The 14,592-nt window shown below is 43.5% G+C and overlaps 1 protein-coding gene across 1 annotated transcript in view; it reads right to left on the minus strand.

Moving 5' to 3' along the window:
• Positions 1-14,592, minus strand: part of igf2bp2a (insulin-like growth factor 2 mRNA binding protein 2a) — a 47,601-nt gene that overhangs the window by 9,011 nt on the left and 23,998 nt on the right. The window contains exons 3-8 of the mRNA XM_061088633.1: positions 12,327-12,375; positions 10,631-10,682; positions 8,293-8,356; positions 6,457-6,747; positions 5,904-6,038; positions 2,072-2,194 (exon numbers count right to left, since the gene is read on the minus strand). Of these exons, the coding sequence (XP_060944616.1) occupies positions 2,072-2,194; positions 5,904-6,038; positions 6,457-6,747; positions 8,293-8,356; positions 10,631-10,682; positions 12,327-12,375 (714 nt within the window). The remainder of the gene's footprint in view (positions 1-2,071; positions 2,195-5,903; positions 6,039-6,456; positions 6,748-8,292; positions 8,357-10,630; positions 10,683-12,326; positions 12,376-14,592) is intronic.

Genomic DNA, 14,592 nt, shown 5'->3' on the forward strand with positions numbered 1-14,592 from the left:
AGGGCACGACATGATTTCAGAGCTGATGGTATAACCACAGCATTCTGATTAACAGTGGGTTTTAATTACACTGAACAGCAGAACACTGGACATCCACGTTTGTTTGGTTTTCAAGGTCGTCCATACAATTTAGCTCCCAGTAAACAATAATGATCAGTGAACCACACTATTTACATGTTAGAAACCCCTAATTACAATAACTCTACTGTAAAATGAACATGTAATTAGACTTTTCCTTGCGATTCCACGTCGCTTGATTACTACTTAGACTTTGAAAAGATTAAAAAAGTGTATTATGTGTTATATTTAAAGTGTATTTATGAGATTTACCAAAGCTTTTCCTCAGAAAGAGTTCTAGGTTCCGTGTATGGATGGGGCGTTGGGTATTGTTTTTATTGATTTAAATGCTTTTATTCTGTACAGCACTTTGTGTGACATTGTTCTTATGAATCTTTTCCCCTTAATACTGTTGGTTTTTGAAGCTCAGCCACTATGATGGTTTCTTGGATTTGGAAACTGAGTCTCGATGACAGTGTTCCTGAGAAAACCGCCAAGTAGTCATAGTGAAACTAAAACTTGTTTCACTTGCTCTGAAAAAGAGAGTTTAGCCTGTTTCCATGAATCATACAGGCGATGGCTGCATAGAGGCAGTTTGCTCGGACAATGTAATAACACCTTTAGGCCTTTGTAGGAAAAAATCCTTTCCCTGGAGTCGCAGGAGGTGGAGAATGCTCTCTAAGGACTTCACAGGACCATCGACGCTCAGCGTGTATTGTTTGCCTCTTCTCAAAAGGAGCCTCTCGTTCTCTCTTGATCTCTGTCTCTCTCCTCGAGGCTCATTACGTCCTCAGCGCTCGCAGAGACGCAGCGACTCATTAGCCCTGAAGGATCACGCGGGTTGACGAGCGCAGCTCGTTAAACGGGGGTGCGATCGCCACCTCGCTCTCTGCTGTCATGTGTGCCGGAGTGAGGGAGCTGTTATCAACTCTCCACGTTTGTTCTGCAGCAGTTGCGTGAAACCACACGACAAAAGGAGAATGAACGGCCAGGGGAGAAAGGTGCGGCACCAGGAAGTTGAAATCAATGCAGGTTATTCGACCCCTGGTTGACTCAGAGGCCTTGAAAAATGAAACATAATTTTTCATGTCATTCAAAGGCGACTCTGAAGGAGATGAAATGTGCTGGTGCTGTTGTGTTCGTGACACAAAAATAAATGTTTCATTTGTCTCTTGATTCATTCATTAATAATATTGAAACGATTCTTTTTTAATAGCATTTTTCAAAGACAAACTTTCCAGGAAATCAAGAATTTAAAAACACTACAACAAACTAAACTTACTCAAATAAAGGTCTGAAGTGTTTGTGCCAAATTACATATTATGCAAAGTACATATAATTATAGGAAATTTGCAGACACCAAAAATTTAGAACAACTGATTAAAATAAATAAAACCTGAAAACAAGCCGGAATGAGATGGTTATTATAATAGCAGATATATAATTACTGTATTATCTATATTTCTGGTCTGCAGGTAAATTTGAGGGGTGTGAGTGTGTGTGTGTCTGGGTGTGAGTGTGTGTCTGGGTGTGTGTGTGTGTGTGTGTGTGTGTGTGTGTGTGTGTGTGTGTGGGGGGGGGGGTATCTCAGGGTATGCTATGAAGTGTAAGTGTAAATTTGGGCTGTATGGTGAATGGGTTTGGGGTGGGCTGTGGGACAAGTAAGGGGAGATGGTGGTGGTGGTGGTGGTGGTGGTGGTGGTGGTGGTGAGTTCAGAGGTCAAGTTCAGCTGCTCGGGTTTCGCTTGGTGTCGCGTCTCCTTGGGCTCCGTGAAATTACAGGGTGTGTACGGGGGGGGGGGGGGGGGGGCGCGGCCAGGGATTCACTTCTACAGGTGTCCCTGGTTTCACTGGAACCGGTCAAAACCTAATCTCTGAAATCACAGAGGATGTCGCTGCTGCTTTTCCACAAGCGCCCCAGTGTGTGTGTGCGTTTGTTTTCCTGAAGGTGTTACACAGCTGCCATGTAACTGCAGAGCTCTGTGGCCCTGTGTGTGAAAGAGGAACGACTTACGAGGAGATGGTTAGCTTGGTCCCTGTCTCCTCTTCGATTTTCTTCAGGTTGCGGCCCTCCTTCCCGATCAGCCGGCCAACCAGGCTGTTGTGAGCAAGTATTTTCAGAGGGATGTCCTCCGTCCTGCACAGACAGAGACACAAACACACACATACACACACACACAGGTTAGACAAGAGGAGCATGTTCAGCTGAGTGTCACTGATGTGCTGTGAGGAATGCGACGCTGGGATGGGGATGAGCAGGAATGTGGACAGCTGCCCAGCTGGAAGTGCTGCTGGGAGCACAGAGCCACCGCGTTAAGACACCAGTGTAACCACAGCCTAACGTTCACCCAGTAACAGATTCCACAGGAAAAATAACCAGATTTCTACAAGAAGCAGATGAGTTTTAACGCATCGTCATGCTGACTTTGTGTGTCTGTGCTGTCATGTCTCTAACTGCAGGACACAATCATCACAGCCATTTGCAATAAACAAGGTCTGGTTCAACAAGCACAACAATGTGCCGGTGAAACTCTAAGCAAAATCCCTGAACTAGAAAATGAACGGGATGATTCACTGGGTTAAAGGGACTCTTACCTTTGTTGCATTTGAGAATTACAGCACATTCAAATCATCCCGCCTTCCTCCAATGCCCCACCCCCTCGTTCCCATCCGCGGTGTTTTTTTGAAGAAACTTTATTTACACTTACAACCTACTGCCTCCGCGCACGCACGTGAGTTTTTGTTTACCAAAGCAATGGATTCGGATTCAGAAGCACCGGTAAGTTATATACATTTACATGCCTTGATGACGCGGGCCCGAATGCTCCACAAGAAGCAGACAGAAAACCTGCATGTCCATGCAGCAAACAGACAGGTCTGTAGGCCAATAAGGTCCTTCGGTCCGAAGAATTTTATTGGTTGAAGTTTTCAGTAAATATTATGAGAGTTAAATAATTGTTTGTTTTTACTCCTGGTGGGTCTGTCTTGCATTTTAGAGTGTCATTACCTTATTAATACCAATTTAACCTTATCCAAAAAAAGTGTAAAAATGCAACAAAGGTAAGAGTCCCTTTAAGTGTAATTCATCATATTTTTTTTTCTAATAATTCTGAATGTTTCCTTGAAATAACGTAGTTTATCCTCAATAACAGATAGAACCTAGCATCTCTGTCATATATAAGCAGGACGACGTTTCAAAGAAGAGCAGTCAGTAACACACATATCTCTGCCAAAGTCCAACAGTCTCCTTAAATTAAATCAAGCTGCATTTAACAAACAAATATCAGAGCTACTAAATTCAATATCACTTGATAGGCTTGGTTTTTGTTATCTAGATCCATGAATTAATCCTTGGAAAATTGGTGAAAACATAAAAATAACTCCATGTTAAAAAAGTGATAGAAAGTTCCTGGATCCGCCTCCTGATCCGAATCTGCACCTAAATGCGTCGGGTTCTTTCCTGATCCATCACCACATCCGTCCACCAGGTTTTGTGTTAATCCACTCAGCAGTTTTTGTGTACTGCTGCTAACAAAGACTAACAATCTTATCAGCAAATACAAACTTGACCCTGAATCACATTCAGGGTTGTTATTTATTTATCTGGAAGCCAAAGTTACACAGATAAAAACTGTTGAGAATTGTTGAAGTAGTTAAGAATATTCTGAAGGAAACAGATTGTGAAAGCTGTGTGATGAGGACGTTGTGTAAATTATGATGATTTCAAAGTGGTGAATTAACCCTGAAGTGTTCTGGTGTAAAGACGAGTAGAATGATTGTGTGATTCTAACAGTTTAGTCTCGAGCTTTGACTCAGAGGCCTTGAAAAATGAAACAACATTTTTCATGTCATTCATAGGCGACTCTGAAGGAGATGAAATATGTTGGTGTTATTGTGTTCGTGACACAAAAATAAATGTTCCATTCGTCTCTTGATTCATTCATTAACAATATTGAAATGATTCTTTTTTAATAGCATTTTTAAAAAAACACTTTCCAGGATATCAAGAATTAAAAAACACTACAACAAACTAAACTTACTCAAATAAAGGCCTGAAGAGTTTGTGCCAAATTACATCGTTTTTTTTTTAATCAGGAAACATTCCTAGCTTATATATTATGCAAAATTCATATAATTATAGGACATTTGGAGACACCAAAAATTTAGAACAACTGATTAAAATAAATAAAACCTGCAAACAACACGGGATGAGATGGTTATTATAATAGCAGATATATATTACTGTATTATCTATATTTCTGGTCTGCAGGTAAATTGAGGGGTGTGAGTGTGTGTCTGTGTGTGTGTGTGTGTGTGTGTGTGTGTGTGGTGGGGTGTGTGTGTGTGTGGGGGGGGGGTGTCTCAGGGTATGCTATGAAGTATAAGTGTAAATTTGGGCTGTAGGGTGAACGGGTTTGGGGTGGGCTGTGGGACAAGTAAGGGGAGATGGTGTTGGTGGTGAGGTCAGAGGTCAAGTTCAGCTGCTCGGGTTTCGCTTGGTGTCGCGTCTCCTCGGGCTCCGTGAAATGACAGGGTGTGTACGGGGGGGGGCCGAGGGATTCACTTCTACAGGTGTGGCACCCTGGTAAACGCTTGGGTTTCTCTGGAGGCGTGGAAGTGACTGTGACTCTCGAGGGCAGGATTAATGATTTGACGGACTGAGGTGGATCAGACCAGCTGACTGATATCTTGTTAGATTACACTGCAGGCACTTGGCAGGCGCTTTCCACTGAGGCAACTCACAACAGTTGTATTCTGACGCAAATGGAACGAGACAAAGATGCTGATTAACATCCTGCTGATGCTTCTCTACAGCTGCTCTCAGTCACTCACTGAACGCTGGAGATTTTCTGTGTTGTTGTGAACGCTTCTGACCAGAGAATCTCCTTCTTTGTTCTTTATGTGAAGGCAAATGTGTAGGCAAACAGAGAAAACCTGGACCCTGTTTTCTGGACATTCTCTGGAGTTCATGGCTAAAAACGGCTTATGTCTTTTGCTTTTGTATGTGTTTTTAAATTCTAATTTAAGAGAAAATACTGGAGCTCACTTATTCGAGTCAAAATTCCTCTGAAAGGTTTGATTTAAAGTTTCCTTGACATTTACAGTTTCCCCTATTTTCCTAGTGTTCAGGCAAATTCCCCAAAATGTCCCAACATTCCTTGAATATCATCTGAGAAAAGGAAAGAGGATGACAACACAGATGTGACATAAAAGTGTTAAGCACCTTCTTCCTCTGGCTTTCCACAGATTGACAGGAAGCAATCGCAGCAAGAGGGGAAATATTTCAGTTGAAACCCAACTTTCAGAGTTGTGAATGCATATGTCTAAGATTGTGCACACTGTGTACAATACACACACTAAAACACCAGACTGGTTCAGACAGCAAGTCAAAGTCAAGTGTGACGTTTGTTTCCCTAGGAGGAAGCCGCTTGTGCAGATTAAAACGAAAAGCTGCAGAAACATTTATATATTCAAACGTAATCGTCTTCTTCTGAATCTCTCGACAAACAACACACACACACAATGGTGTTCATCTATTAAAGGTGTGCGCTGATCCTCAGATCCAGCAGAAGAGTTTCAAAGCTGCAGCGTCTTGTTAAAAGTGTCACGGCCAATTAGATTGCGTTGGCCTGGTTTCCTCAAAGCTAATCTGTGGTCACGTGTCGGTCCCAGCGAGAGAGTGCACAGTGAGATTAAAAGGTGTGCAGGCAGGTTAAAGGATAAGATTATGGCCCTGCAGACATTATGGCTAATCTGCCATGTGGGAGTGTATATACTGTATATATATGCTCTGTATATAAGCACATCTGAGTGGACGCTTGTCAACGTTGGACGGGCGCTCTTACGTCTTGGTCTCGTTGGCCTCCTTCTGCATGATGTCCAGGATCATGCGGCAGGCGGAGGAGCAGCCCTCGGGTGTCGAGTGGATGGTAATGGGCTTTTCTGCCGCACCTGCATTTTCCTTCCGGTGAATGTCCACCCTGAGGAGAGAGAGAGAGAGAGAGAGAGAGAGAAGAGAGGGGGGAGGGAGAGAGAGAGAGAGAGATAATCCATTATTTGAAAATGAAAATGACCCAGTGCAGTGCAAATTAAAAGCATTAAAAAGATACAGGAGAGAACATCACAATAACAAAACTAGGATTAAAAAAGAAAAGAAACACTTTTCACAGGGAGCATCTAATGCAACATTAAACATGCAATCTTCTGTCTATGAATAATTTGTGTGTGGCCACTTTTTCAGTATAGCTCAGACAGTTTGTATTCAAATGCAAGCCTGCTTATGGCACCACGATGTTTTATTAATTCGGTAAAAAGCAAAATGAAGATGAAACTGTAAAAGAATGAATCTGGGGAAAAAAAGACAAAACCCAGCAGGAAGCAGGCGGTCGTCCATCTTACTTGGACTGCGTCTGTTTGGTGACATTCTTGATGGTCAGGCCCTCCTTGCCGATGATGGCTCCCACAAACTGAGTAGGCACGAGCATGCGCAGGGGGAAGTCGTGTTGCCGGGGACGTGGGGCGCCATACCCCCCCGAGGGCCCGGGGGGGCAGGGGCCCTGGTCCCGGGACGATCGCCCACCGCGCCGGGTGCGGGCCGCCTGGACAGGAGGAGCAGCGTCCATGTCCATGATGTAGGACACTTTGAAGGAGCAGTCGTCGAACTGTTGTCCCGTCAACTTCTCAATGGCTCTGGAGAAGAGAGGAGGGCGGAGGGAAAGAAAAGCTGATTTCTTAAGGCTCTGATTTACCTTCTTTTACCTCTGCTTGTGTGCTCGTGATTCATCCTCATGCTTTTCTTCCGAGCACTGGTTTTGTGAAGCCTAAGAAATGAACACTTAACTTCTAATTGATGCATTGAAGCAAATAAACACTGGATAGATTTTAAGGTGTTTTTTAAAGCCTGTGTCCACACTACACTTTAACCCTTACCCACATAACACCTCAAACCAGCTTAAGACTGGAGAAAATATCAAACAAACATCACACTTGGTCTTAAAACTAACAAATCATGAAAGGGGATTCCAGAAAATTGGAAGCTCCCAGAAACTAGAAACTAACTTCAGAATAAAGGCACAGTCCCAGGCGAATTGAATATCGCAAAGCTGACCTCCTCGTCCTTAAAAACTAAAAACAAACATGGAGGCAGACGGTCGGCCTCGTCAGCTGATTACACTTTAATGTTTGTGTAATGTTTATGTGCAACAGGAAACCTTAACAAGCTCTAATTTTTTCCCTTAGTTCCACAAGTTTGTCCTTTGCAACTGTTTTTGTGAATCCTAAGAAATTAACACTTAACTTCTAATTGATGCATTGAAGCAAATAAACACTGGATAGATTTTAAGGTGTTTTTTAAAGCCTGTGTTCACACTAAACTTACAAAACTTTACCAACCCTACAAACCCTAACATCATACCTTACACCAGCTTATGACTGGAAAAAATCTAAATCAAAAAATTCACGCTTGGTGTTAAAACAAACAAATCATAAAAAGGGGATTCCAGAAAATTGGAAACTCCCAGAAATTAGAAACTAACTTCAGAGTAAAGGCATAGTCCCAGATACAGGAGTGCGAATTGAATGTCACAAAGTTGACCTCCTCGTCCTGAAGACAAACATGGAGGCAGACGGTCGGCCTCGTCAGCTGATTATGCCTCTTTGTGTAATCTTTATGTGTAACAGGAAACCTTAAACAAGCTCTAATTTTGTTTCCACAATCCCACAAGTTTGTCTTTTGCAACTGTCTTAATGGTACAGAACACAAAAGTCTTATTTATGCTGTATGTTCTCATGTTAAACCCAATTAGGCAGCATCCGGCTGGTGGCGCTTCCCAGTCAGCTTGCTCTCATTGGATCATGTTGTTTACGATTGGAAATCGGGATTGTTTAGCCAGATAATCTGTTCAGATCAGATCCAAATTGGCAACGCTCCCGCTAGTGTCTGTTGAGCTGAAACGGATTGATGATCTCCTAGTGTCCAGCAGGGTTTAGTTCTTCCCGCTTTTCAATTTAGCTAATTAAAAACAAATTTGGACCATTTTAAAAGACTGTGCATCTGATTGAGAAAAATAAATCAGCAAAGTGTGGACAGACGGGTTAAAATGGAAAGCAAACTTTCTCCAAATACACCGTAACAGTTGTTGCTGCTTATTTCCTTCATCGTCCCTCTATGTTTAATTATGCACACACACAGGTTGATGCTGCTTATTATTATGTATCATTAGTTGAGCTGCTTACACTTTAGCTTCCTCCTTGGTTGCGTACGTAACATTCACCACCGCTGTTTCTGTGTCAGTGTTCACTGTGAGACAAGAGAGAGAGAGAGAGAGAGAGAGAGGGAGAGAGTTAGGGACATATTTTACACATGCACAGGTCTGTGGTTGTTGCTGTAGGTGAGTCAGACACGCGTCCAGGTTCCCGTGGCGACCGGGAGAGCCACTTGTCCGTGTGAATCCATTACAGCCGTCACCACGCTGGCTCTCCTCCAGACCCCGCTGCGGCCGCTACACACAGGAGCTGCTCCACACAATGGACTCTGCCTGTCGCACAATAACCCATTTAAGTTTCTCATGACAGCCCTAAACAGAGCTGGTAATCTGTGATGGAGTGAAATGAAATTCACAACACAGCCACGGCTCAGGAAGGATTGGGTGTGTGCTGCTGGGCTCTTCAGTGAGGAGAGAGCGGCTCTGACTCCACAGGGACCACATGTGCATGAATGTAAAGCACACATAAAGAAAAACAATATTGGCAGCAATTTGAGCAAAACTTTTATGAACATTTCCCAGTTTTAGCTGCTCACTTGTGAGAATTCCTCCTCTGCAGGGTTTGGCAAGTTACCCACAATGAACAGGAAAGTGACAATCACCAAACTAGATGAGCCAGGAGATGTGGCGTTTGGTGCCAATATCTTGTGAGAATATAAGAAGAAAAAAAAAGCTTTTCCTGTCAAATTAAAATAGTCAGCAGAGCGTGTCACTCTCACTCTCCACTTGTCAGTGAAAACAAAAACTTTCAAAGCCGGCGCAGGCCATGCACCAGCAGGTTTGGAAGGGTTAACGCCAGAGAGAGAGAGAGAGAGAGAGAGCGCCCAGCTGGCTTAGAGGGAGGCGGAGCGGGCAGAGCCTGGCACCACGCCCGGCTCGGTGGCACTCGCAGCCAGCTCTGCCCCGCCCCACCTCGCCTTGCCCAGCCACCAGCAGCCTTCTCCTCCGTGCCACACAGGAACAGGGGACTCCTCCAAAAAAAATCCTCACCCAGAGCTCGGGCAGGGGGAAAGAGATGGGGCGGGAGGCTGAAGAGGGAACTCAGACGGAGAGAGAGTCACAAGCGAGGTGGCTCACTGGAAGTTTTGATCGTGTGGCGCGACTGTGTGACTCTGACGCCGGGATAGCGGAGGGATAAAGGAGGAGGAAGAGGAGGAGGAAGAGGAGGAGGATGTGCTGCGCTGATCTGGAGGATGGTATGAAGCAGCGTCTGGGAAACTCGGAGTGGAGTAATTTCTCCGCTGGGTTCTCTTTTAACACCTGTCATGACGACAGTGGGTGGTAGTTGGTCTTGGCTGGTTCTACGCATAGAGAGACTGTGTGTGTGCGTGTGTGTGTGTGTGCGTGTGTGTGTGTGTGTGTGTGTGTGTGTGTGTGTGTGTGTGTGTGTGTGTGTGTGTGTGTGTGTGTGTGTGTGTGTGTGTGTGTGTGTGTGTGCGTGTGTCTCCTCATGTGTGCCTACTACTCATCCATGTGTGTGTAAACAGTGAAAAGTTCCTAGGCATAGCTCTAGTGCTGACTACTATGTTCTCACACTCACACACACACACACGCACACACACACAACACACACACGCACACACACACGCACCCACGCACAGTCATAAACGTAAACACACACATGCGCTCCTTCAGACACAGCAGAAGCTTTACCACAGGCGCCTACCGTGTCCTCACCAAATTACCACGATGCACCTCCCCAAAACAGACACAGACACACATACAGGCACAGACACACACACACACACGCCCACACGCCCACAAGGATACATTCCTAATGGACGACTGCCATGTGTACCCACTTCAATCCATACGCTGAGGCCAAGGGGAGTTGTGGCATTACTCAGAGCTTATTATAGAGGCTGCATGTAATTCAAACTGTTGTCTCCCCAGGTCGAACTTATAAGACACACATGCACGCTGACGCTGACGCACACACACACACACACACACACACACACACACACACACACACACACACACACACACACACACACACACACACACACACACACACACGCACAAGATGATAAAGGCAGATTTATATGCAGAGATGGGTTATGTTTAGATAATGGGTGTGTGGGTTGATGGTAATGAGGAAGTCAAGTTACACAGGGAGACTTGACTCACTGGGAGGTCTGTGTGTGTGTGTGTGTGTGTTTTTGTGTGTGTGTGTGTGTGTGTGTGTAGGTGTGTATGTGTGTGTGTGTATGTGTGTGTGTGTGTGTGTGTGTGTGTGTGTGTGTGTGTGTGTGTGTGTGTGTGTGTGTCTGATCATGATGAGATGAGCGGTAAACAGGGTTCTGTACCTTGTTCCACGTTCTCTACAGTACCATACTGAGCAAGGAGGCTGTCCAAAACCTGAGGGTGAAACCACAGCATGAGTTAGCATAACAACTACTAATGCAAAAACACACAAACACACAGACAAATCGGAGATGCAGAACCTCTTTCAAAATCCCATTAACCTTTAAGGCAAATTCTCAGAGATCCAGCTCTGGAACATAACAGTAAATTGTTCAGTTTACTTTACAGGCTGAGAGATTTTTATAAAGTGGTATAATTTTGCTTTGGTGCCTTTATAAAAACAAAACTGTTCCCATAAGCAGACGACGCTTCAGGTTTAAACTCCACTGCTTAACTGAAGATGCCAGTCAGTGTGTTTCCATCCTCTATGTTTTTGGTTCATTTTTAATATGGGCATTAAAACTGTGGAGTGGAAACTGTAAATTGCTTTGCCTCCCCAAAAAGTGTTTTGAGGTTGTTTTACAGCTTGTGATACTGCAGGACTTTCCGTTCACACAGGGGATTTCTTTATGTTTCCTAACAACCAATTAACACTATATGTAAAGTTTTTATTAACTAAAACTAGGCAGGAGTCAAAAAGACTAATGAGTTTCACAATATCTCTTACTCAATAACTTTAATTTAGAGGTCAAAGGGCACATTTGGAATCTAACCAAGCCGTTTCCTACAATGATTGACAGATTGTCAACACAGTGACAATAAACAAAACTATATTTATACAAATTATGAATGTGTTTTAAATGGTTGTTTTTGAGATTCATGTTAATTGGCTAAGAAAGAGAAAACGTTGATTTTCACATAGAACTAACTGTTCACTTCGTACAAAAGGTTTAGGTATTATTTGACAAATTCCATGTTGACCAGTTTTGTGATTCTGTTAAACTACACGCACTGATATATAAAGAGGGTGTATTAGGTTTTATTACTCAGATTTACATACAAAGCTTTTAAAGGGCTAGGACAGAATAGCTGAGTTAACAGTTAATATCACAGGTTATGAGATTTGGTCGATAATTTTTTTACACTGTAACTTCGTTCACTCTTTCACGTCTGTACAATGCATCATATTTCAGGAAGCAATATTATGTTTTGTAGGAAAAAAAAAATTCAGAAAGGTAATGGTCATCGATTAAATGTAAAAATAAGAAATACAATATAATTTGATTAAGTTTAACATAGGAGGCAAATGGAAATTTAAATGCCGTTAATAAGTAAATGTAGTAAGTTACATTAATAAAGTGCATGAGTGTCAGCACGATGACGTTTTCTGAGATTTGGTTTGAACCTCAGGTTTGCAGGTTGCAGGTTGAATCCAAAAAAAAATCATCTGCCAACTTTGTATCATCTGTGAAACAAAGACTTATTTGTCCTGCGGTGGATCTTTCTGGTTTCTGAAGCTTTGTGAAAGATGTGTAGCATGAAGAGAACTTACAGGAACATCAGTGACTCAGACTCAGAAATGAGAGTCAGGCAGAAAAACAGCTTGAACCCTGGCAAAGTTGTGTTGATACACAGTTACAAACATGTAGATACAGACATAAACACATGCAGACACACACACATCAGTCCACAGAGGAATAAAGGCCGGTGAGTCATTGTCAGGAAACTGGTTTCTGTGCTACCTGGTGCTGGGCATCACTGTCACACACACACACACACACACACAGACACACACACATGCAGAGACACACAACTGACCTCCCACTGTAGATGAGGGGGAATGTTCCGGATCTGGATCTTCCGACTCCTGCAGAGACAAAACATACAGACGGAGTGGATTTAACAGACCTGAACCACAACGTCACACACACACACACAAAACACACATTATTGTGCAGCCTCTTTGTTAGGACATTGCAGTAACTTCCATCTCTTGTATAGGCTGTCTAACCAAGACCTTAAAACGTTTTTCGCCTCATTAGGAGCAGATTTTGTCCCCATGAGGTCTATTGGTCCTGACAGGAACAGTGATTATCCTGGAAAAGTTCATGAAGAAACAGCAAAAACGAGTACACACACAAACACACACACACACACGCACACACACACACACAGACGGCTGTATTCTAAGTTAATGTAACAGTCAGTGTAATCTTGCTCTCTACATCCACTGTTCACTGCAGACGTGCAGAAACAGATCTTATATCTCGGTGTGTAGGTGAGGAGGTTTATTACACAGCAGCTACAGTCTCTCAGCGTGACTCTCAGTAACACCCTCCTACGAGTCCTATTCTTACTCTCACTATTACGCTCAGTGTGAAACGTGAAGAAGTGACACAACCGACCCGCAAACACAGATTGTTAATAAGAAATGTCGGACGAATAAGTCGAGAGAAGCGAAGACAAAACGCTGACCGCAGAGACGGACCTCCTACAAGCAGTCTGTTCCTCACAAGGTGTGTTTTTGTTTTTTGGATAAGTGGATTTGAAGATTAGAGAAAAAAAGAAGAAAAAGACTTAAAATACATTCAATACACAAGATTTTGTTAATCGATTTCTTTAGAATGTATTCATTTATGTCTTGACAGTTAATCAGTGTTTCCAATTCAGATTTGTATCCTTTTTTCTTTTGCAACAAAGATGTTTAAACCCTGACTTGTGAGAGAGACACACAGTTGGGATCGTGTCCCTCCGAGTCCTTCGGGATCCGGAGCTTTCACACGTGCGTCTCTCCGCCTCGCACTGAGAGCGTCGGGCTCAAACTGCAAAGCCACACAAACCGCCTGGCGACCACAAGCTGTTAACAACTGCAACGTGCGAGAGTCCAGCTCGGGGAACGAGAGCGCTGCTGATTTAGAAAAGCAGTGAGGCCGGGCGGAGAGAAAGCCCCCCCCCCCCCCCCCCCCCTCCAAAAGACACAATACAATTTCAGAAGCATTAAAGTGCACGATTAGGAGACAACCAGACTGAGGGATGCTGTTGATGACGTGGAGAAGTGGAGAAAAACGATATTTCTCTGCAGAAAGTTTCTCTACGTATGGGCACACACACTGACACACATTTCTTCATGGAGGTTTTGCATCTTTCGGAGAGAAAAAAGAGTGAAGGTCAGAATTCTCCTGTCAGCAGCGAGGAGAGGACGAGAGGAGCGAGACGGCAGCTGGACATGAATGAATGACTCTGATTCTGCCTCTCCTCTTCCTCTCCTCCCTCATCCATCCATCTATTCTTCAAGCAGTATTGTTAAAATATTGAGGAGTGTTTCAACTCCTCTCCTCTCCTCTTCTCATTCATCCGTCCAGTGCTTTAACTCCTTCTCTCTCCCCTTCTCCTCATTCATCTATCAATCTTTTCTTTAAACAGCACAGAGGAGTGTTTGGACTCCTCTCCTTCCTTCTCCTCATTTATCCATCTATCTATTCAATCTATCAATCTATGCAATCTATCTATTCAAGCAGTGATACAATCTATCACAAAACAGCGACATGACACAATCAATCAACGTTGCCTCTTTACATCTGTATCTGTGACTCAGTTTAAATCAAGGTTCATGAATTAACTAACAGAAACATGAATGAGGTCTGGTTGATCCTCTGACATCTAACAGAAAGAAACAAGAGACACAAAAGTCCCAGAAAAACAAAGAAATCAAAAAGTGTCTCTCTGACCACACGGTGGCCTGCGGGCGTTCTGCCACTGATGCTGGTTTTTCGATGAAAGACATCTCTTGGTGACAAGTATCCAAACAAGGGTAAACCGATAAGAAAAAAGAAAAGTGTCTGTGTCACTAAAACATATCACTGTTGTTCAACATGTAGCAAACAACCCAAAGGCGTCCAATGGCTGACAAGCATTTTTTGGCGAGTTTAAAACCTCAGCACAGCCCAGACGCTGGCATCTGTGAGCTGCCCAAGATGGAAAGTGAAAAGCTCCTTTCATTCAGCCACGTGCGCTCAAACAGCCCTGTGAATTGTGAAGGCTCAGGTCTCTATTGTGTTGCTGTGGACCGATTCGCCAACAGTTA

This window comes from Limanda limanda, chromosome 16 (genome assembly GCF_963576545.1).
Source record: "Limanda limanda chromosome 16, fLimLim1.1, whole genome shotgun sequence".
Classification (NCBI taxonomy): Eukaryota; Metazoa; Chordata; class Actinopteri; order Pleuronectiformes; family Pleuronectidae; genus Limanda; species Limanda limanda.